This window comes from Ranitomeya imitator, chromosome 10 (assembly GCF_032444005.1).
Source record: "Ranitomeya imitator isolate aRanImi1 chromosome 10, aRanImi1.pri, whole genome shotgun sequence".
Classification (NCBI taxonomy): domain Eukaryota; kingdom Metazoa; phylum Chordata; class Amphibia; order Anura; family Dendrobatidae; genus Ranitomeya; species Ranitomeya imitator.
In genome coordinates, this window is record NC_091291.1 from 129,692,266 (window position 1) to 129,710,879 (window position 18,614).

General features: G+C 46.0%; 1 protein-coding gene across 3 annotated transcripts in view; it reads right to left on the reverse strand.

Moving 5' to 3' along the window:
• Positions 1 to 18,614, reverse strand: part of KMT2A (lysine methyltransferase 2A) — a 160,156-nt gene that overhangs the window by 24,100 nt on the left and 117,442 nt on the right. For 2 of the 3 annotated variants that reach the window (XM_069741274.1, XM_069741276.1), the window contains 6 exons: positions 16,732 to 16,830; positions 7,533 to 7,693; positions 5,823 to 5,947; positions 4,939 to 5,091; positions 4,662 to 4,787; positions 4,112 to 4,299 (listed from right to left, as the gene is read on the reverse strand). In XM_069741274.1, coding sequence (XP_069597375.1) covers positions 4,112 to 4,299; positions 4,662 to 4,787; positions 4,939 to 5,091; positions 5,823 to 5,947; positions 7,533 to 7,693; positions 16,732 to 16,830 — 852 coding nt within the window. Of the gene's footprint in view, positions 1 to 4,111; positions 4,300 to 4,661; positions 4,788 to 4,938; positions 5,092 to 5,542; positions 5,623 to 5,822; positions 5,948 to 7,532; positions 7,694 to 16,731; positions 16,831 to 18,614 lie in introns of all 3 variants that reach the window. The other variant, XM_069741277.1, reaches the window with a different exon arrangement.

The following is an 18,614-nucleotide window of genomic DNA, read 5'->3' on the forward strand; positions in this document are numbered from 1 at the left end:
CTGTGAAAGAAAAAACATAATAAACCAACAATATACTTACCCTCCGCAGATCTGTGACGTCCAACGATGTAAATCCTTCTGAAGGGGTTAAAACATTTTGCAGCAAGGAGCTTTGCTAATGCAGGCTGCTCCTCGCTGCAAAACCCCGGGGAATGAGTCTAAATATAGATCAATGAGCTATATTTAGCTTCATTTGCGGAGAGGCGCCCTCTGCTGGATGTTCATAGATCGTGGGAAATTTCCTAGAAAGCTCCCAGGCTTTCTAGGCAAGTTCCCACGATCTATAAACAGCCAGCAGAGGGCGCCTCACCGCAAATGAAGCTAAATATAGCTCATTGATCTATATTTAGACTCATTTCCAGGGGTTTTGCAGCGAGGAGTAGCATTGCATTAGCAAAGCTCCTGGCTGCAAAATGTTTTAACCCCTTCAGAAGGATTTACATCGTTGGACTTTACAGATCTGCGGAAGGTAAGTATATTGTTGGTTTATTATGTTTTTTCTTTTACAGAACGAGGGTCTTCAGTGATTGGATTGGGCGTTAAATAAAATATTACAACAACCTTTGATTTTATTTCATTAAAATAATTTTTAATAATGTGTGTGTGTTTTTTTTAACCCTTTCATTCAATTGCATTAATAATGGATAGGTGTCATAATTGACGCCTCTCCATTATTAATTAGGCTTAATGTCACCTTACAATAGCAAGGTGGCATTAACCCTTCATTACCCCATATCCCACCGCTACACGGGAATGGGAAGAGAGTGGCCAAGTGCCAGAATAGGCGCATCTTACAGATGTGCCTTTTCTGGGGTGGCTGGGGGCAGGAGTTTTTAGCCAGGGGGGGGCCAATAACCATGGACCCTCTCCAGGCTATTAACATCTGCCCCCAGTCACTGGCTTTACTACTCTGGCGGAGAAAATTGCGCGGGAGCCCACGCCAATTTTTTCCGCAATTTAACCCTTAAATATAATAGCTAGAACGCCCAAATTTTGCATATACACACTACTGACATTAGTAGTGTGGAATATGCAAAAAAAATGGTGATATGAGATGGTTTACTGTATGTAATCCAGGTCTCATATCATGTCGGGTTTAGGAAGGAGAAAGCAAAAGCCGGTAATTGAATTACCAGCTTTTAAGCTGTCTCGCGCTGCATTAAATATAAATATATATATATATAGGTGTCTCCCTGACATATATATATGTATATATACCTATTCTATGTGTATATATCTACTCTCATCTAACCTGTCAGTGTGATTTTACTGTACTCTGCACTGAATTGCCGGCTTTTCTAAGGACACGGGTGCGTAAAAATCGGACAGCACTCGCATGGTGCGAGTGCTGTGCGTTTTTTCTCTCGCACCCATTGACTTGCATTGGCGAGTCTCGTCCGAGAATCTCAGCAATACGCAGCATGCTGCGATTTTTTTCTCAGCCGACACAGATTTTTCTCAGTCCGATTTCGGCTGGGAAAAAAATCGCTAATGGATTGTCACCTATTGAAAAACATTGGTCCGAGTGCAATCCGATTTTTTATCGGATTGCACTCGTCCGTTTTTCTCACAAGTGGAAAGGGGCCCTTACACTTTTCCTCTGATTGCTCTCTCCTGGTTTTGGTTTTTCAGATACTGATGTGAAATACTGACCACATACTGAATGTGTCAACGAGGCCTAAGGGGGAACATTTCTCATTGTGGAGGGTGTGAGGAGACTTAAAGGTCATACAATGCTCCTTTGGTAAATTAAATAGCCTCTCCATAGAGGAAAAGGACATGAACTGTAGTGCCACATATTGGAAGTAGCAATCTTAAAAGTCAATATTGACCCTTTAACAAGTTTTGCTGCATGTTTTAGGATAAGAAGTAAAGATGGGCGGACTGGTGAAGTTTGGGTTTTGGTACCTGACCCAAACTTTTTAGAAACAGCACCAAACCCTATTGAAAATAATGGATTCCCGAACTGATAAGAAAAATTCTATCTCTCAAATTTCTCCTTGTGGACAGCACCAAGCTGGTGCAGGGAGACTTATAGGCCATGCAATGCCCTCCTGGAAATTTAGATATACCTGTGGCAAGGTTCTTTAAAGAGTGAATATTGACTGTTAGGATTGCTGCTTCCAATAGGTGGCACTAGAGTTTCTGTCCTCATCCTCTCTGAATAGGCTACTCGCATACTCTATCATCTGTGTTATTATAAATTGGCAATATCTTTAGCTCCCCCGGTGGTCTATGTGTGAACTGCATGTCAGTGTGATTTCATGCTAATATAATAATGTCTAGTATTTATTATATATTAGATAATAAACCTCCTACAAGTCAGGGAACTCCAAGATGACTTTGTGACGATCCGTACAAAAACAAAAGTGGACCCTCTGGACCGTGACGACGATCCCCTCACAGATGAGCTAGCCAGATAGACCGCCCCCTATACAGGGAGAGTTAGGGGCAGGCCCGTGAGGGACTATCGCCACGGAAGCTGGGGGACCAAGATGGAAAAAGGACGAGAAAACGGACTGGCGGGAGCGGAGGGGACTCAGGATAGGTGGATACTGCAACAAAAGTGGGACTGACGGGAGCTCTGCAGAGACCAAGGGACTAATCAGGTACGCAGAGACACAGGGAATGACGGGAACAAGCCAGAGATAAAGGAACAGGCGAGGTACCGTAGAGACACAGGGACAGACGGGGATACAGCTGAGACACAGGAATTGGCGCGGTACCGCAGAGACACAGAGACAGACGGGAACACCGCAGGGACGCTGGAACAGGCGGGATACTGTGAAGAAAGAAGAGACCCAAAGTCAGAGAGCATAGAATGCACGGGGACCACGGGCGGCCAAGAGCACATGAAAGCACATATGATCATCAGGCACAGAGGGGCGGCAGGAAGCGGTATACATACCGGCGTGAGGAACATTTCTGGGTAACAGTCCTCCAGGAAGATAGAGAGGACGAGAAGGAGCATCCGGCAGGAGGATCAGAAGTGCGCACGCGCAGTGGTGGATATGGCGTGCGCGCGCGCCCGACGAACATCAGAGGCCGGGAGCGAGCGCAGAGAGGAAGACGTCGCAGGGAGGAGGCGTGCCGGAGCGCCGAAGACAGGTGAGTATGAGTGGGCGGAGCTGGCGGCAGCGGCATAACGTTCTCTTACCATTTTCTATAATTTATTAATTTACAATATGGAGTACTTTATACGTTTTAATGTGTTTTTAATGAATACTGGTTTAACAAATTGACTTAAAAACACATATTTTGAAAAAACTATGCAACAAAATGAGGTCTGATCTAAGATGTTCTGCAGCAGCTGAAGAACTTCTTTGTAAAGAAAGAAGGAGCACTAAAAATAAGTCCCATAGTGTTTGGCACATGAGAATGATCAGCTTCTGCTAGTGCCGGCATTGCCCCACTCATTTCTGAAAATCTAGAAAATTGGACATTACTAAAAAACAGATTCTTTAAAATTGAATAAGAAGAAAATGGCGGAAGAAGGGCAGCACGCTGCGATGAATGATTAATTGGACGAGAACACGTCCTGCATATCGAGGATATCTGCACAGAAGTAGGAAAAGGGAAGAAAACGGCTTCTTAAAGAAGATCTGTCACCAGATTTCACTATACAAAAGGCATACATTATTTCATCGATATCGTAGCCCTGATGGGGCTGATGTGCTTCTTTTCAAAATCAATATTAAAAGCTCTGATATTGATTTTTAAAGGAAGTACATGTCACTCTATGACGTTCTTCAGTAAGGAAGAGGGGCTTCAAACTGTAGCTGGAACTGGGACCCTAACTATCCCTGCCCCAGTGGTACTCTTGAAGGTAGAGAGGCCTGGGTCTCCGACCTTGCTATGTTCCTTTTGAAACCTAATCTATCCTCTTTCCCACCCCATGAGACATGGGACAGAAATGAAAGGTAAAAAAGACACAAAGACAGAAGAGCGATAACAGAAAACCTCTATCATATGATGGTGATGTAAATAAATAAGCAAAATAAATATAATTTATATATAAGTTTTTTTTCTTCAGGAGGCAATGGGGTGTAGGATGGATTGGGGGCTAAATAAATTACATGAAAAGCTAACAACCACTGTAGTCCCAACTCACCGCATTAATCCCTGACAGCTGCTGTCCCATGTTCATGACGATGATAGATATAAGCTGCCAGCGAAGCGGCCGAAAAGAGCACAGGTTCCCGACTGACAGACGTCCTTCCGCCTTCTCCGATTGGTCTTCTTGATACATTTCCTTTATTTCGTTATCTACGTCATCGCAGCCCCTCAATCGCTGCAGTGCTTGAAGGAGGAAAATACCAGTCATCTTCAAGGATCCATGACATGTGCATGTCGCGCCTCACCTATCGACAGCCCTGCGTATGTGGCAGTGGAACTCAAGATGGAGAAGAGACAGAACATTGCGTGGAGCCATCTTCTGACCTTATACAGGGCGGCTGTCTCTCTAGACTTGCTATTTACACTTTTATCATTTTAAAGGGACGTTAAACCCTTGTCTCCAATTTAAAAAAGCGAACAAACTGAGCTTTATACCAGGTCTAGTGTGGAGTCTCCGCCGCTACTCCCAGCGTCTGTCTTTGTGGATGGGCTTCATGCCACAAAGTGACCATTTTCGGCAATTGCACGCATTATATAACACTCACCCTTCTTGGCTTCATCTTCTTTGCCTTTTTGCAGCAATGTGTATCTGGGACTTTCAGGGAAGAAGGGCAGGAGTATCAGCTGCATCACAGCAGGGATTCCCGTCAGTGCAAGAAGTATGGGCCAACCTGCCGCACAATCGCAGAGGATTATTGGAGACACCAACCTACGCACAAGAGCAGATCTGCTCCTATATCACTGATAAGCAGATATGGTAACTATCACGTGTACAATTAGGAGACACAGCAGTGATCGTTTCCTAATTTTGGCATTTCTTACCATTTGAATTCCCAAGAATTACGCGGATTCCAAATATCTGTGCCATAAGGATACCGATAGTGATCAATAGCTGGGGCATCACGCCAATAGCTCCGCGGAGATTTTTGGGGGACATCTCACCAAGGTACATTGGGACAACATTAGAGGACAGACCTGAGACACAAGAAGCTCATCAGATATGGCCGTGATGGAATAGACCACCCCCTATTTATATGTTCTGTTAGGTCATATGCATGTTATGGAGTGGGATCTTTACTGGAGATCCCTCTCTGTCAGCCTGAGAGAAGAGTACCTCTAATCTGGTGGATTCACCATTTATAAGAGTACTTTCTCACGAACGGAGGGATTTTTAATTGTTATAGTTTACTGCTCAATACCTAGGTTACCAACTATCACTGCTGACTGGCAGAGGCGGACAATTTCCTAACAATGAGCGCGCTTACCAGCTGTTTGATGTAGAGCTTGCAAGCGCTGCTATGAAATTGGCTATAGTGCTGAATCCAGCCAGCATCAGTGTCACTGCACAACTGTGATGCTGCATGAACAAAGCTACCTCTGCTAGCAGCACCTATGGGAGCACAGTTCAGACCAGCGGTGCAATTACTTTGATGGTCGCAACTGTCAATGCCAGGGGCGCACCACCCTCCTCCAAGCATGAAGCCGAGAGACAGATTAGCGGTGTTCCTGAAGAAAAAGATTAGAACAGCACTATATTAACAGAATGATACAGACATTCCGACATGAAATTTCAGAGTAAATACACCAGCCTTATTGGGTCCAAGAGATGTGTTTAATAATGCATGCAGTTTGTGTTGTGAAATCTAGTGGTAGACCTGAAAATTCAGGCTTATATCTTACATCTTTATAGGTCAGCAATGTCTTACCAGCACAGATGCCGATTACTAAGCGGCTGGCAATGATGACTTCAAAAGACTTGGACAGAACACTGGTTCCCATTAATATAGCCGGGACAATGGAAAAGATGTTGTTCACAAGCAAAGTGCCTTTTCTGAGGAAGATGGAAGAAATGTTCATATACATTGAACAGACCGATTTACATAGCGGATCCTGCTAACACACATTGTGATAGGGCTTAATGGAACTTGCACTCTTACCTGGAGCAGATAACCAAAACCATATAATTTACAGCTTTTTATAAAGCCAATAAATGGTATGCACCTGTTAGTCAGCCATCATGCCTTAATCAACAGTTCCCTACACAGTACGATTGCCCTCATTGTCCCTCACACACAATATGATGGTCCCCACAGCCCCCCACACAGTATGATGGCCCCCTCACTGTATGATGGCCTTCACAGCCCACTACACAGTATAATATCCCCACAATCCCCATACAGTATGATGCCCCCATAATCCCCCACATACAGTATGATGGCATCCACAGTCCCCTCCCCACACATTATAATGTTCCCACAGTTCACCTACACAGTATGATGCCCCCACAATCTGCACACACAGTATGATGGTCCCCACAGTCCCCCCCACACAGTATAATGCCTCTACAGCTGCCTACACACAGTATGAGGCCCCTGCAGTCCACCCCACACATAATAATGCCCCCATAACCCGCAACATAATATGATTCCCCCATACACAGTATGATGGCTCTACAGCTGCCTACACAAAGTATGAGGCCCCCACAGTTGACCCCACATATAATAATGCCCCCATAACCGGCAACATAGTGTGATTCCCCCATACACAGTATGATGCCTCTACAGCTGCCTATACACAGTATGAGGCCCTCACAGTCCACCCCACACACAATAATGCCCCCATTACTCGCAACATAGTAAGATTCCCCGACAATCCCCCACACACAGTATGATGCCCCCACAGCAGCCCACATACAGTATGAGGCACGATCTAGTGATTTAATTGCAAGTCTTGCATCGAATGTCAGAGACACAGGCTGAATGGTGGAGCTGGAAGTCAAAGGCTACCATTATATTCACATTTATCAGCATCCTACCAATGCAAATAATTCCAGGCAGAAAATCCACAACACTCACCACAACGTAAAAGAGAGTGATATATTCCACATGTGGTACAGGAATGTGGTCCAACATGTCTATGGGTGTTTCGCGAAGCCCCTACAAGGTATCCTAGTATGCCATGAGTGCCATGGATTTCCTGCCTGTAATCATTTAATATGTGGACGTTATCTTTTACGACGTGAGAATCATCTAATGACGGAGCAACCGATCCAGTTGCACGTGAGTGACTAAGAATAATGTTGTGACAGGATGTAGAAGTGCCAGCCTAGTTCCTCTAGTCTGCATCATGCAAATGCAGATATTGGTGAAATCACTATGTCTGGCAAGGTGTGGGGGGTGATGGTGCGGTGCGACCCTTGGGCCAATTTTCCCAGCACTTTGCCAAATTCTGTATTATGGGATCTGAACTCAAGGCATCGGCTGCATGCTATTTACCTGTGTATGTACAGCAAGTCTTACAACATATTCCTGCTCCTCTTTTATCTATCTCTAAAATGGCATTGAGAGTTAATTAAAAATTCTATGAATTAATTATATATGATGCATAAATGTCTTCCACAGTATTTACATGCTCACCTGCCGATTTTGTTGACCATAGGACCCACCAATAAAGACCCGAAGAATCCGCCAAGTGGATATAAAGAGACTGTGAGAGACCACAGTATAGTCTCTAGGTCTTTACTCAGCCAGGAGCCATAACGGTCAAGGTAAGTTTCATTATAAAAGTTTTGCATAAACTGAAAAACAAAACAAAACAAAGGAAAATATATTTAGAAGTCTGTAAATACATAGAAAAGATCATACTTTCCAGTATGCACTAGAGGGTGCTAATGCTCTGGTTATATGTAATCAGGGATCGGAGAGAGCGGGTCATCTTACTGTATAGGAGACTGAAAGTACAGGATAACCTCCGCCTGCTACTATGAAGATCTGGCTGACAATTGGGGCAGTTACAAATAATTTCTAATCACCTAATGCTCTTGATGATCAAAAATTTTCCAGTATTTTCAACTTTTAACCGTGTAAACTTTTGCTTGTTTTATGGAAAAAAAATAATTTTCAGAAAATAAAAAAGACTGCTGTGGAGAAACGGGGTCAGTGGGTGCTCTCGTCCACTGGCCCGGCTGTCTTTAGCAAGACTGCATGGACCCATGCTCATACCACTGAGCGCCCAACTCTATCTCCTGGTGGGTAATACACTACACAGACAACACAGGGTTAAAGTAAAACAGTGTGGCAATTAGTGTTGAGCGATACCTTCCGATATTCGGAAATATCGGTATCGGATTGGATCGGCCGATATCGAAAAAATATCGGATATCGCTGATACCGATACCCGATACCAATGCAAGTCAATGGGACAAAAATATCGGAATTAAAATAAACCCTTTCTTTCCTTGTAGGTTAATTCCACATGAAGGAAAACAACTAAGAATAACGTAGAATGTATCGGGGGAGGTGGAGGAGACATTAAAGGCATAGAGGTTTGGCCCAATCAAATGGAATAACAGGAATTAATTTTTTTTAAAGACGTTCGGAGTTACAAAGATATTGACTATGTTTAGATTTTTTATATTTTGTCAAATATTTATGTTTCACTACTTCCATGCTCTGCACCTTTTTTTTACTTATCCCACACTTTCTTCTTCATCATCCTCAGCAGCAGCAGCATCTTTTTCATCAACTTCTTCTTCACCTTATTCATCTTCTTCTTCACCTTCTTCCTATTATTCTTTTTTTTTAAATTCTTCATATTCAACTCTTATTCTTCTTCATTTTCTACTTCTTCATCTTCTTCATATTCTTCGTCTTCATCATATTCTTATTTGTGACAGGCATTCCTGTACTTGTTATCTATAAAAGTTTGAAGATTACACCTTCCGTTCTGCCAGTCACAAAAGATTTACAACAGTATTTGTCCGCGTTCAGTTTTGCCTGCAGTAGCAGGTATTTTCCAGGGGCACCACGAGGAGGAACGGACTCACCCCCATACACTGCTTAGTCTTTTTCTGCTTATAATTTAGATAATATCTTTTGCTCTGATTTTTAGTCTTATGCTTAATGTTCTTCTGCTTTTTGTTCTGCAGCTTCTTGTTCTTTTGCTTCTCGGTCTTCAGGGTCGTCATCTTTAGGGTCTTGAACTTGGAACTGTAGCAGGAGGTACAAGAAGGCTGAGGAACTGCCGTGAACCAGCTGACGGTACTGGAACCCAGATGGCTACCCAAAGGTAGAAGAGCCAATGGAACTACCGAGGACCAGCTGACGGTACTGGAACCTGGTTACTAAGTAGGAGGTACCCGTGCCACAAAGCACTACCAAGGACCATCTGACGTTGGTGGAACTCGGATACCCAGAAGGAGGCACCTAAGCCAAAGGCTCTGCCTGGAACCAGCTGACGGTACTGGAACCAGGGGGACCTAGTCAAGATTGTATTCCCAAGAACCAGCTAACGGTGCTGGAACTCAGATAGGCAGCAGAAGGTCCACAGGAAAAGAAAAAATAGCTAGGCCGCGAGCCAGCCACAGTTACCAAAAACCCACAGTCCTACAGGTGGAGCTTGTCCTATTGGCACTACTGAACAAGCCTTGATTGCCACTTCCCGCAGCCCACATAGGAAGCACCTAAACTGCAGGCACCATGGAGTCGGCTAACCCGACCGCAACACAACAGGACAACATTTTGGAGTCTAAGTGACCTTGACACTACCCGGAAACAGCTGGCGTGCTGGAACCAGGCTGGGCAGGAGGGAGTACCCGTGCCAAAGACACTGCCGAGAACCAGCTGACGGTACTGGAACCCGGATGCTTGCCCAAGGTGCAAGAGCCAATGGAACGACCGAGGACCAGCTGACTGTACTGGAACCCGTTTACTAAACAGGAGGTACCTGTGCCACAAAGCACTACCAAGGACCACCTGACATTGGTGGAACTCGGATACCCAGAAGGAGGCACCTAAGCCAAAGGCTCTGCCCGGAACCAGTTGACGGTGCTGGAACCAGGCTGGGCAGGAGGGAGTACCCGTGCCAAAGACACTTCTGAGCAGCAACTGGCGGTGTTGGAGCCCAGGGATTACATGACAAACAGAGTGTAGGCTGAGGCCTAATTGGAGCAAGTTGAAAGGGAACCTTTAACCCCCCCAGGCGTTAGCAACTGAAAGAGCCAACTTGTGCAGCACTAACGCTGCACAAGGAAAAGGTGGCTCTTTTAAATATGCTCCTTGCACACGATGAACTAAACACTTAAAAAATGTGTCCACTGATACCGTGAAACCGTCCCGGAGGTGGGACTTTCCTTCGTAATGAGATGCAGCACAGCCGGCATTCATACCCCTTTGGCACCGGGCGCCGCCTCCTCAGCGTTGTTTGAATCTGTCACGAAGCTCGCGCTGTTGTGTTAAACCTTGGCCATGCGCAGTTAGCGCTGCCCTTCTTCTGACATCATTTGGTGTCAGGCTGACTGCGCCTGTGTGGCCGTGCTGCCCGAGATCCCGCCCCGCAGTGTCTTCTGATTTAGTCGCACTGTGAGGCTGTGATTCATTGGCATGCGCAGTGCATATCTTCGCCTCTCACTCCTCACCATCCGCCTTCTTCAGAGTGTGCGGCGTCAGCTGATCCCTAATCACATGCCACGGCCGTGACGCCGCACAGTCTGAGGAAGGCGGAAGGAAAAGAGTAAGAGGTGAAGATATGCACTGCGCATACCCATGAATCACAGCCCCGCAGTGTGAATACATCAGAAGACACTGCGGGGATGGGAATCATGGCCTTGCGCAGTGCATATCTTCGCCTCTCACTCATCTCCTTCCGCCTTCTTCAGAGTGTGCGGCATCAGCTGATCCCTAATCACATGCCACGGCCATGACGCCACACAGTCTGAGGAAGGCAGAAGGAGATGAGTGAGAGGCGAAGATATGCACTGCGCATGCCCATGAATCTCAGCCCCGCAGTGTGAATAAATCAGAAAACACTGCGGGGCGGGATCTCAGGCAGCGGGGCCGCACAGGCGCAGTCAGCCTGACATCAAATGATGTCAGAAGACAGGCAGCACTAACTGCGCATGCCAAAGGTTAAACATAATAGCGCAGGCTCCGGGACAGATTCAAACAACGCTGAGGAGGCGGCGCCCGGCGCCATGGGGCATGAATGTCGGCTGTGCTGCGTCTCATTGCGAAGGAAAGTCCCACCTCCGGGACGGTTTCACGGTATGAGGGGACACATATTTTATAAGTGTTAAGTGCAGCGTCTGCAAGGAGGATAACTAAAAGAGCCACCTGTTCCTTGTGCAGCATTAGTGCTGCACAAGGTGGCTCTTTCAGTTACAAACACCTGGGAGGGAGGACAGGTTCCCTTTCATTTCTGTAGTAGTATGAGTGTGGAGGTAGCAGGAGCAAGTGCCGGATACACAGCAGGGGATCAGCTGACGTTACTGAAACCCAATAACACTGGGTCATGTGTTGACTGTGCAGCCGGCACTTCTGAGCAGCAACTGGCGGTGTTGGAGCCCAGGGATTAAAGTTCAGGTGGTAGAAACATGAACACAACAGGAGACCTGGATACTGTTGCTACCAATTATTAAATCTGTAAGAGGAGTGGCAAATTCCTGCGAGATCCAGGCCTTGTTCATTTTCAGAAAAGTAAGCCGGTCAACGTTATCGGAGGATAGTCGCATGCGACAGTCTGTTAGTACACCACCTGCGGCACTAAAGACGCGTTCCGATAATACACTAGCAGCAGGGCAAGCCAGCACCTCCAATGCATACTGGCTAACCTCTGGCCATGTATCCAGCTTAGAGACCCAACACTTGAAGGGGGAAGAGCCGTCTGGGTACGCTGAGAGGGCAAGACATGTAGTCTGTCACCATCTGACGGAAACGTGGCCTCCTGCTGACTGGACCCCTCTGTGATGGTGTAGACATTTGTGGCGGGCACACAAAACTTTGCCACTGTTGGGCCATACTGGTCTTGCCTTGTGCTGAGGCACTGCTTCTGCTCCCTCTTTATGCAGAGCTTCTTCCAATGCCTCGAAGCACTGAGCTGCTTTGTAAACTACTAACAGCACTTCTCTCGATTGGACTGGAGAACATGATGGACTGCACCAGTGTATCTTGGTACTCCCGCATTTTACGCTCCCACTGCAACGGTGTTATGAGGGTTTGTAAGTTGTCCCAGTAGCGCGGATCTAGGAGGGTGTACACCCAATAATCAGCCGTGGTAAGAATGTGGGCGATGCGGCGGTTGTTTCTCAGGCACTGCAGCATGAAATCAACCATGTGCTGCAGACTGCCAACTGGCCAAGAACGCTCTCCCCTGCTTGAGGCATGATCTCTGCCTGCTCTGCATCACCCCACCCTTGCTCTACATACTGACTACTGGAGATTTGTGTAACTCCCTCCTCTGGACAGATGTCTTCCTCCTCCATTGACTCCTCCTCATCCTCCTCACAAAGTGTCCCCTGTCTAGGCCTTTGTGAGGAACCACGTCACGTAGACTGTCCAGAAGCAGATGGCATTTCTGACTCCTCATCCTCCACCTCTTCCACCACCTCATCCCTTAGCGCTTGCAGTGTTCTTTCGAGCAGGCAGATAAGGGGGACAGTCATGCTGACTAGTGCATCATCTGCACTCGCCATCCGCGTGGAATAATCGAAGGCGCGCAAAACCTGGCAGATGTCCTTCATAGTGGCGATCAGCCTGTGGCACTGCTGTGGTGTTATGGAAGCCCAGGTTGCTTTGATAGCAGCTTCAGCTTGTCTGCATTGTTGGGTCTGGTGTCTCTCATCTTCCTCTTGACAATACCCAATAGATTCTCTATGGGGTTAAGGTCAGGCGAGTTTGCTGGCCAATCAAACACAGCAATACTGTTGTTTGTAAACTAGGTATTGGTACTTTTGGTAGTGTGGACAGGTGCCAAGTCCTGTTGGAGAATGACATTTCTATCTCCAAAAAGCTTGTCGGCAGAGGGAAGCATGAAATGCTCTAAATCTTCCTGGTAGACGGCTGCGCTTACTTTGGTCTTGATAAAACACAGTGGACCTACACCAGCAGATGATATGGCTCCCCAAACCATGACTGATTGTGGAAATTTCACTCTAGACCTCAAGCAGCTTAGATTGTGGCCTCTCCATTCTTCAACCAGACTCTGGGACCTTGATTTCCAAATTAAATGCAAGATTTACTTTCATCTGAAAACATCACCTTGGACCACTGATGTTATGACCTGGTGGTTAGGAGCACCTGGAATGACCTGATAGTTAAACCTCATACAGGACGAGCTCTGGGATGTGGGAACTCTGCTGACCGCAAGCCCTAATTCTATCACACACTAGAAATAGCCGTGGAGCGCTCCTGACCAGACCTAGGCGCCTCGTCACAGCCTAAGAACTATCTAGCCCTAGAGATAGAAAATAAAGCCTACCTTGCCTCAGAGAAATTCCCCAAAGGTAAAGGAAGCCCCCCACATATATTGACTGTGAGAAAAGATGAAAGTCACAAACGCAGAAATGAAAACAAGTTTCAGCAAAGGGAGGCCAGACTTACTAAATAGACAGAGGATAGGAAAGGTAACTTTGCGATCAGCACAAAAACCTACAAAAGACCACGCAGAGTGTGCAAAAAAGACCTCCGCACCGACTCACGGTGCGGAGGGACCACTCTGCATCCCAGAGCTTCCAGCTAGCAAGACAAAATCATGATAACCAACTGGACAAGAAAAGAGTGAACAAATAATGACTATCAGGAACTTAGCTTCTGCAGGAGAAGGCAGGTCACCAGAGAGATCCAGGAGCGAACTGAACAAATGCAAAAACATTGACAGCTGGCATGGAGTAACGATCTGAGAGGAGTTAAATAGAGCAGCCAACCAAAGGATAAACCACGTCACCTGTGTAAGGAACCTCAGAAGCCGCAGCTTCACTCATAGCCACCAGAGGGAGCCCATAGACAGAACTCGCCGAAGTACCATTCACGACCACAGGAGGGAGCTCGACAACAGAATTCACAACACACTGAGCAGCAGTCCAGTTCTTCTTCTCCTTGGCCCAGGTAAGACGCTTCTGGTGTTGTCTATTGGTCATGAGTGGCTTGACACAAGGAATGTGACACTTGTATCCCATGTCATGGATACATCTGTGTGTCGTGGCTCTTGAAGAAATGTCTCCAGCAGCAGTCCACTGCTTGTGAATCTCTCCAAATTTTGAATGGCCTTTTCTTAACAATTCTTTCATGGCTGATGTTATCCCAGTTGCTTGTGCACCTTTTTCTACCGCACTTTTTCCTTCCACTCAACTTTCCATTAATATGCTTGGATATAGCACTCTAAATTATTATTCTATAATAATATTCTATTAGAATATTAGATTAATTTAATTTATTAGATTAGATTATTAGAATATTAGAATATTCTATTCTATACTATTCTATTATTCTAATTTACTGAGATAATGACTTTTTGGTTTCATTGGCTGTAAGCCATAATCATTAACAGAAATAAACACGTGAAATAGATCATTCTGTTTGTAATGACTATATATAATATATGAGTTTCACTTTTTGTATTGAAGAACTGAAATAAATTACCGTATATACTCGAGTATAAGCCGAGATTTTCAGCCCAAAATTTTGGGCTGAAAGTGCCCCTCTCGGCTTATACTCGAGTCAAGGTGGGTGGCAGGGTCGGCGGGTGAGGGGGTGAGGGCGCTGAGGCATACTTACCTAGTCCCAGCGATCCTCGCGCTGTCCCTGCCGTCCCACGGGCTTCTGTGCTGCAGCTTCTTCCCCTCTTCAGCAGTCACGTGGGACCGCTCATTACAGAAATGAATAAGCGGCTCCACCTCCCATAGGGGTGGAGCCGCCTATTCATTCCTCTAATCAGCGGTGCCGGTGACCGCTGATAGAGAAAGAATCTGCGGCACCGAAGACCAGGCAGAGGGACAGCGCGAGGATCGCCAGGACTAGGTAAGTATAGCATATTCACCTGTCCTCGTTCCAGCCGCCGAGCGTCGCTCCATCTTCCCGGCGTCTGCGCTCTGACTGTTCAGGCAGAGGGCGCGATGACGCATATAGTGTGCGCGGCACCCTCTGCCTGATCAGTCAGCGCAGAGACGCCGGGAAGATGGAGGCGCCGGAACGAGACGCCGGGAGCTGCAATCAAGGGAGGTGAGTATGTGTTTTTTTTTTTTTATTGCAGCAGCAGCGGCGGCGGCAGAGATTTATGTGGAGCATCTATGGGGCACAATGAACGGTGCAGAGCACCGTATATGGCACAGCTATGGGGCACAGTGAACGGTGCAGAGCACCGTATATGGCACAGCTATGGGGCACAATGAACGGTGCAGAGCACCGTATATGGCACATCTATGGGGCACAGTGAACGGTGCAGGGCACCGTATATGGCACAGCTATGGGGCACAATGAACGGTGCAGAGCACCGTATATGGCACATCTATGGGGCACAGTGAACGGTGCAGAGCACCGTATATGGCACAGCTATGGGGCACAGTGAACGGTGCAGAGCACCGTATATGGCACAGCTATGGGGCACAGTGAACGGTGCAGGGCACCGTATATGGCACATCTATGGGGCACAGTGAACGGTGCAGGGCACCGTATATGGCACATCTATGGGGCACAGTGAACGGTGCAGGGCACCGTATATGGCACATCTATGGGGCACCGTATATGGCACATCTATGGGGCACAGTGAACGGTGCAGAGCACCGTATATGGCACATCTATGGGGCACAATGAACGGTGCAGAGCACCGTATATGGCACATCTATGGGGCACAATGAACGGTGCAGGGCACCGTATATGGCACATCTATGGGGCACAATGAACGGTGCAGAGCACCGTATATGGCACATCTATGGGGCACAATGAACGGTGCAGAGCACCGTATATGGCACATCTATGGGGCACAATGAACGGTGCAGAGCACCGTATATGGCACATCTATGGGGCACAGTGAACGGTGCAGAGCACCGTATATGGCACATCTATGGGGCACAATGAACGGTGCAGAGCACCGTATATGGCACAGCTATGGGGCACAGTGAACGGTGCAGAGCACCGTATATGGCACAGCTATGGGGCACAGTGAACGGTGCGGAGCACCGTATATGGCACAGCTATGGGGCACAGTGAACGGTGCAGAGCACCGTATATGGCACAGCTATGGGGCACAGTGAACGGTGCAGAGCACCGTATATGGCACATCTATGGGGCACAGTGAACGGTGCAGAGCACCGTATATGGCACAGCTATGGGGCACAGTGAACGGTGCGGAGCACCGTATATGGCACATCTATGGGGCACAGTGAACGGCGCAGAGCACCGTATATGGCACATCTATGGGGCACAATGAACGGTGCAGAGCACCGTATATGGCACAGCTATGGGGAAATATGAACGGTGCAGAGCACTGTATGGCACAGCTATGGGGAAATAATGATCTATTTTTATTTTTGAAATTCACCGGTAAATGCTGCATTTCCACCCTAGGCTTATACTCGAGTCAATAAGTTTTCCCAGTTTTTTGTAGCAAAATTAGGGGGGTCGGCTTATACTCGGGTCGGCTTATACTCGAGTATATACGGTAACTTTTTGATGATATTCTAATTTTGTGAGAAGCACCTGTATATATACACTCTGAGGTCAATAGGGAAGTTTTCTATTACTGCTTATGTACCATCTATAGGAGCGCTCCTGTATTTAAGGGGATATGCCAGAGAGAGTCCATCGAGGATTTCCCTGCAATACCCATTAAGTATGGGGTACTCACAGGAGCCGGAGAATTTACTGAAGCCACATTATATCCATACTGGAAAGATGATCCAATGGTCGACACCAGGGTGACAAGAAGGAGGACTGACGTCAGCTTCTGTGAACCGAATAGGAATCAGAATATTAGAATAATGTTGAGTCGTCACCAATTAAATATCAGCTGGAAATAAAAAACATGTAATGATTGAATGACAGATATCTAGTTTCTAATATTTAAGAACTTATTTTAGATATATCCTACTGGATTCAGTCCTGCCGACTGTCACTCATGAGAAAGCCAATGAAGAAGCCTTTTGCAAATCAGTGCACTGGGGAAGGGAAGGAGTAGTCCTAATGCTCTGACACGCCCAATGCACTTTTAGCTTGATTTGCATATGGCTTCTACATTGCATTTGTCATGACTGGCATTTCAGAAATGTGCCAAAAAGGTATCATTATTTTGGGGGAAAGACAAGCGCCTATTCATTTTTAAAATTTTGTGAATTTTGGCATTTTCATGCCAGTCCTGGCAAGATCCGCTAAAGTGGGTGGAGCAAGGGCGGGATGGTGTGGCACCCACCTGCCAAATTCATCATGTGTAGCACCCTCCAAAAATATTACTTGAATATCTAATGAGATGAACATAATGAATTTGGCACATCTTACCCCGCCATGCCCATTCATTAAGACTAGCATGTACAATGCTAGTCTTAATGAAACAACCTCATAGTTTTAAAAATAAAGTTATAAGTCCTTATATTTTTATTCTTATTTTTTTATTACATTTTTTAAATTTAACACTTATATTACCCTAACCTTATCCCTAGCCAGAACGCTTGCCCTTAAAAAAATTCTCCAATACCCTAGTACTAATCATAGCCTTGGCTAAAACTATTACTAGGGTTAGAAAATGTGTAATAACAGAATAGAAGCTCTTAATAATGAAGACAGTGTTAAGTTCACACCATTCAATAGCAAACAGAAGTGTGATTATATCTCACACACTGAAAAACCTGCTCTAAGTTATGGTGGGGGCGTGTTCTATTTCTCCTGTGTTGCTGCCTGCTCATAATTGGTCAATATCATACATGGAGAAGAAATACACACCCCCAGTGAAAACTATCTGATAAACCCCTATTTTACTTTATAAGTTAACTCATTAGGTGCCAAATGCATATCTCCTTTTCATTCCGCTCTGCTGCCATTTTTACATCATGGGTTCAGTTCATGACAAATTTGGTGAAAGGTCTTCTTTAACAATCTTCTGACAATAGCATAAGGAGGATATATGAGGCACAAAATGAACAGTCAGTTCTTGATGTTAATATGTTAAATGCTAGAAAAATGGGCAAGTGTAAGGATTTGAGCAACTATGACAAGGACCAAATTGTGATGGCTAAGTAACAGGGTCAGAGCATCTCCAAAATTGCTGGAGGAATGTGACAAATTCAGGATAATAAATTGACCTCTAAAATCTAATATATCAATGCAATTCAGCATCACACAAGTCCAATTCTGAGAGGCGGTATGTCAGGCCTTAAAGGATCTGCTTTTATAGGGGTTTTACATTTTTTATGGCATAGTCATCCCCTGCCGATTCAGCATTGCCTCTCCACCACTGTACCCGTTCGGGCTCAGCAGTCATGCTGATGTAGATGGCCCAAGACCACTGAGCCCAGTGATTGACAGCAGCAGTGGCATGATGTAGTCGTAACATGAATGTCAATAAAGTCTGTATCAGCGACAGAGAGGCAGGGCATAATAACACCAACTTTCTTATTTTTTCACACGGGATGCCTATGCCATATAAAAAGTAGACCTGGAAAACCCTTTTAATGTTGTTGTGCCGGATACAACAGGACCCCTTCACAGGACTTGTGGAGTCCATGTCTCAGTGAGTCA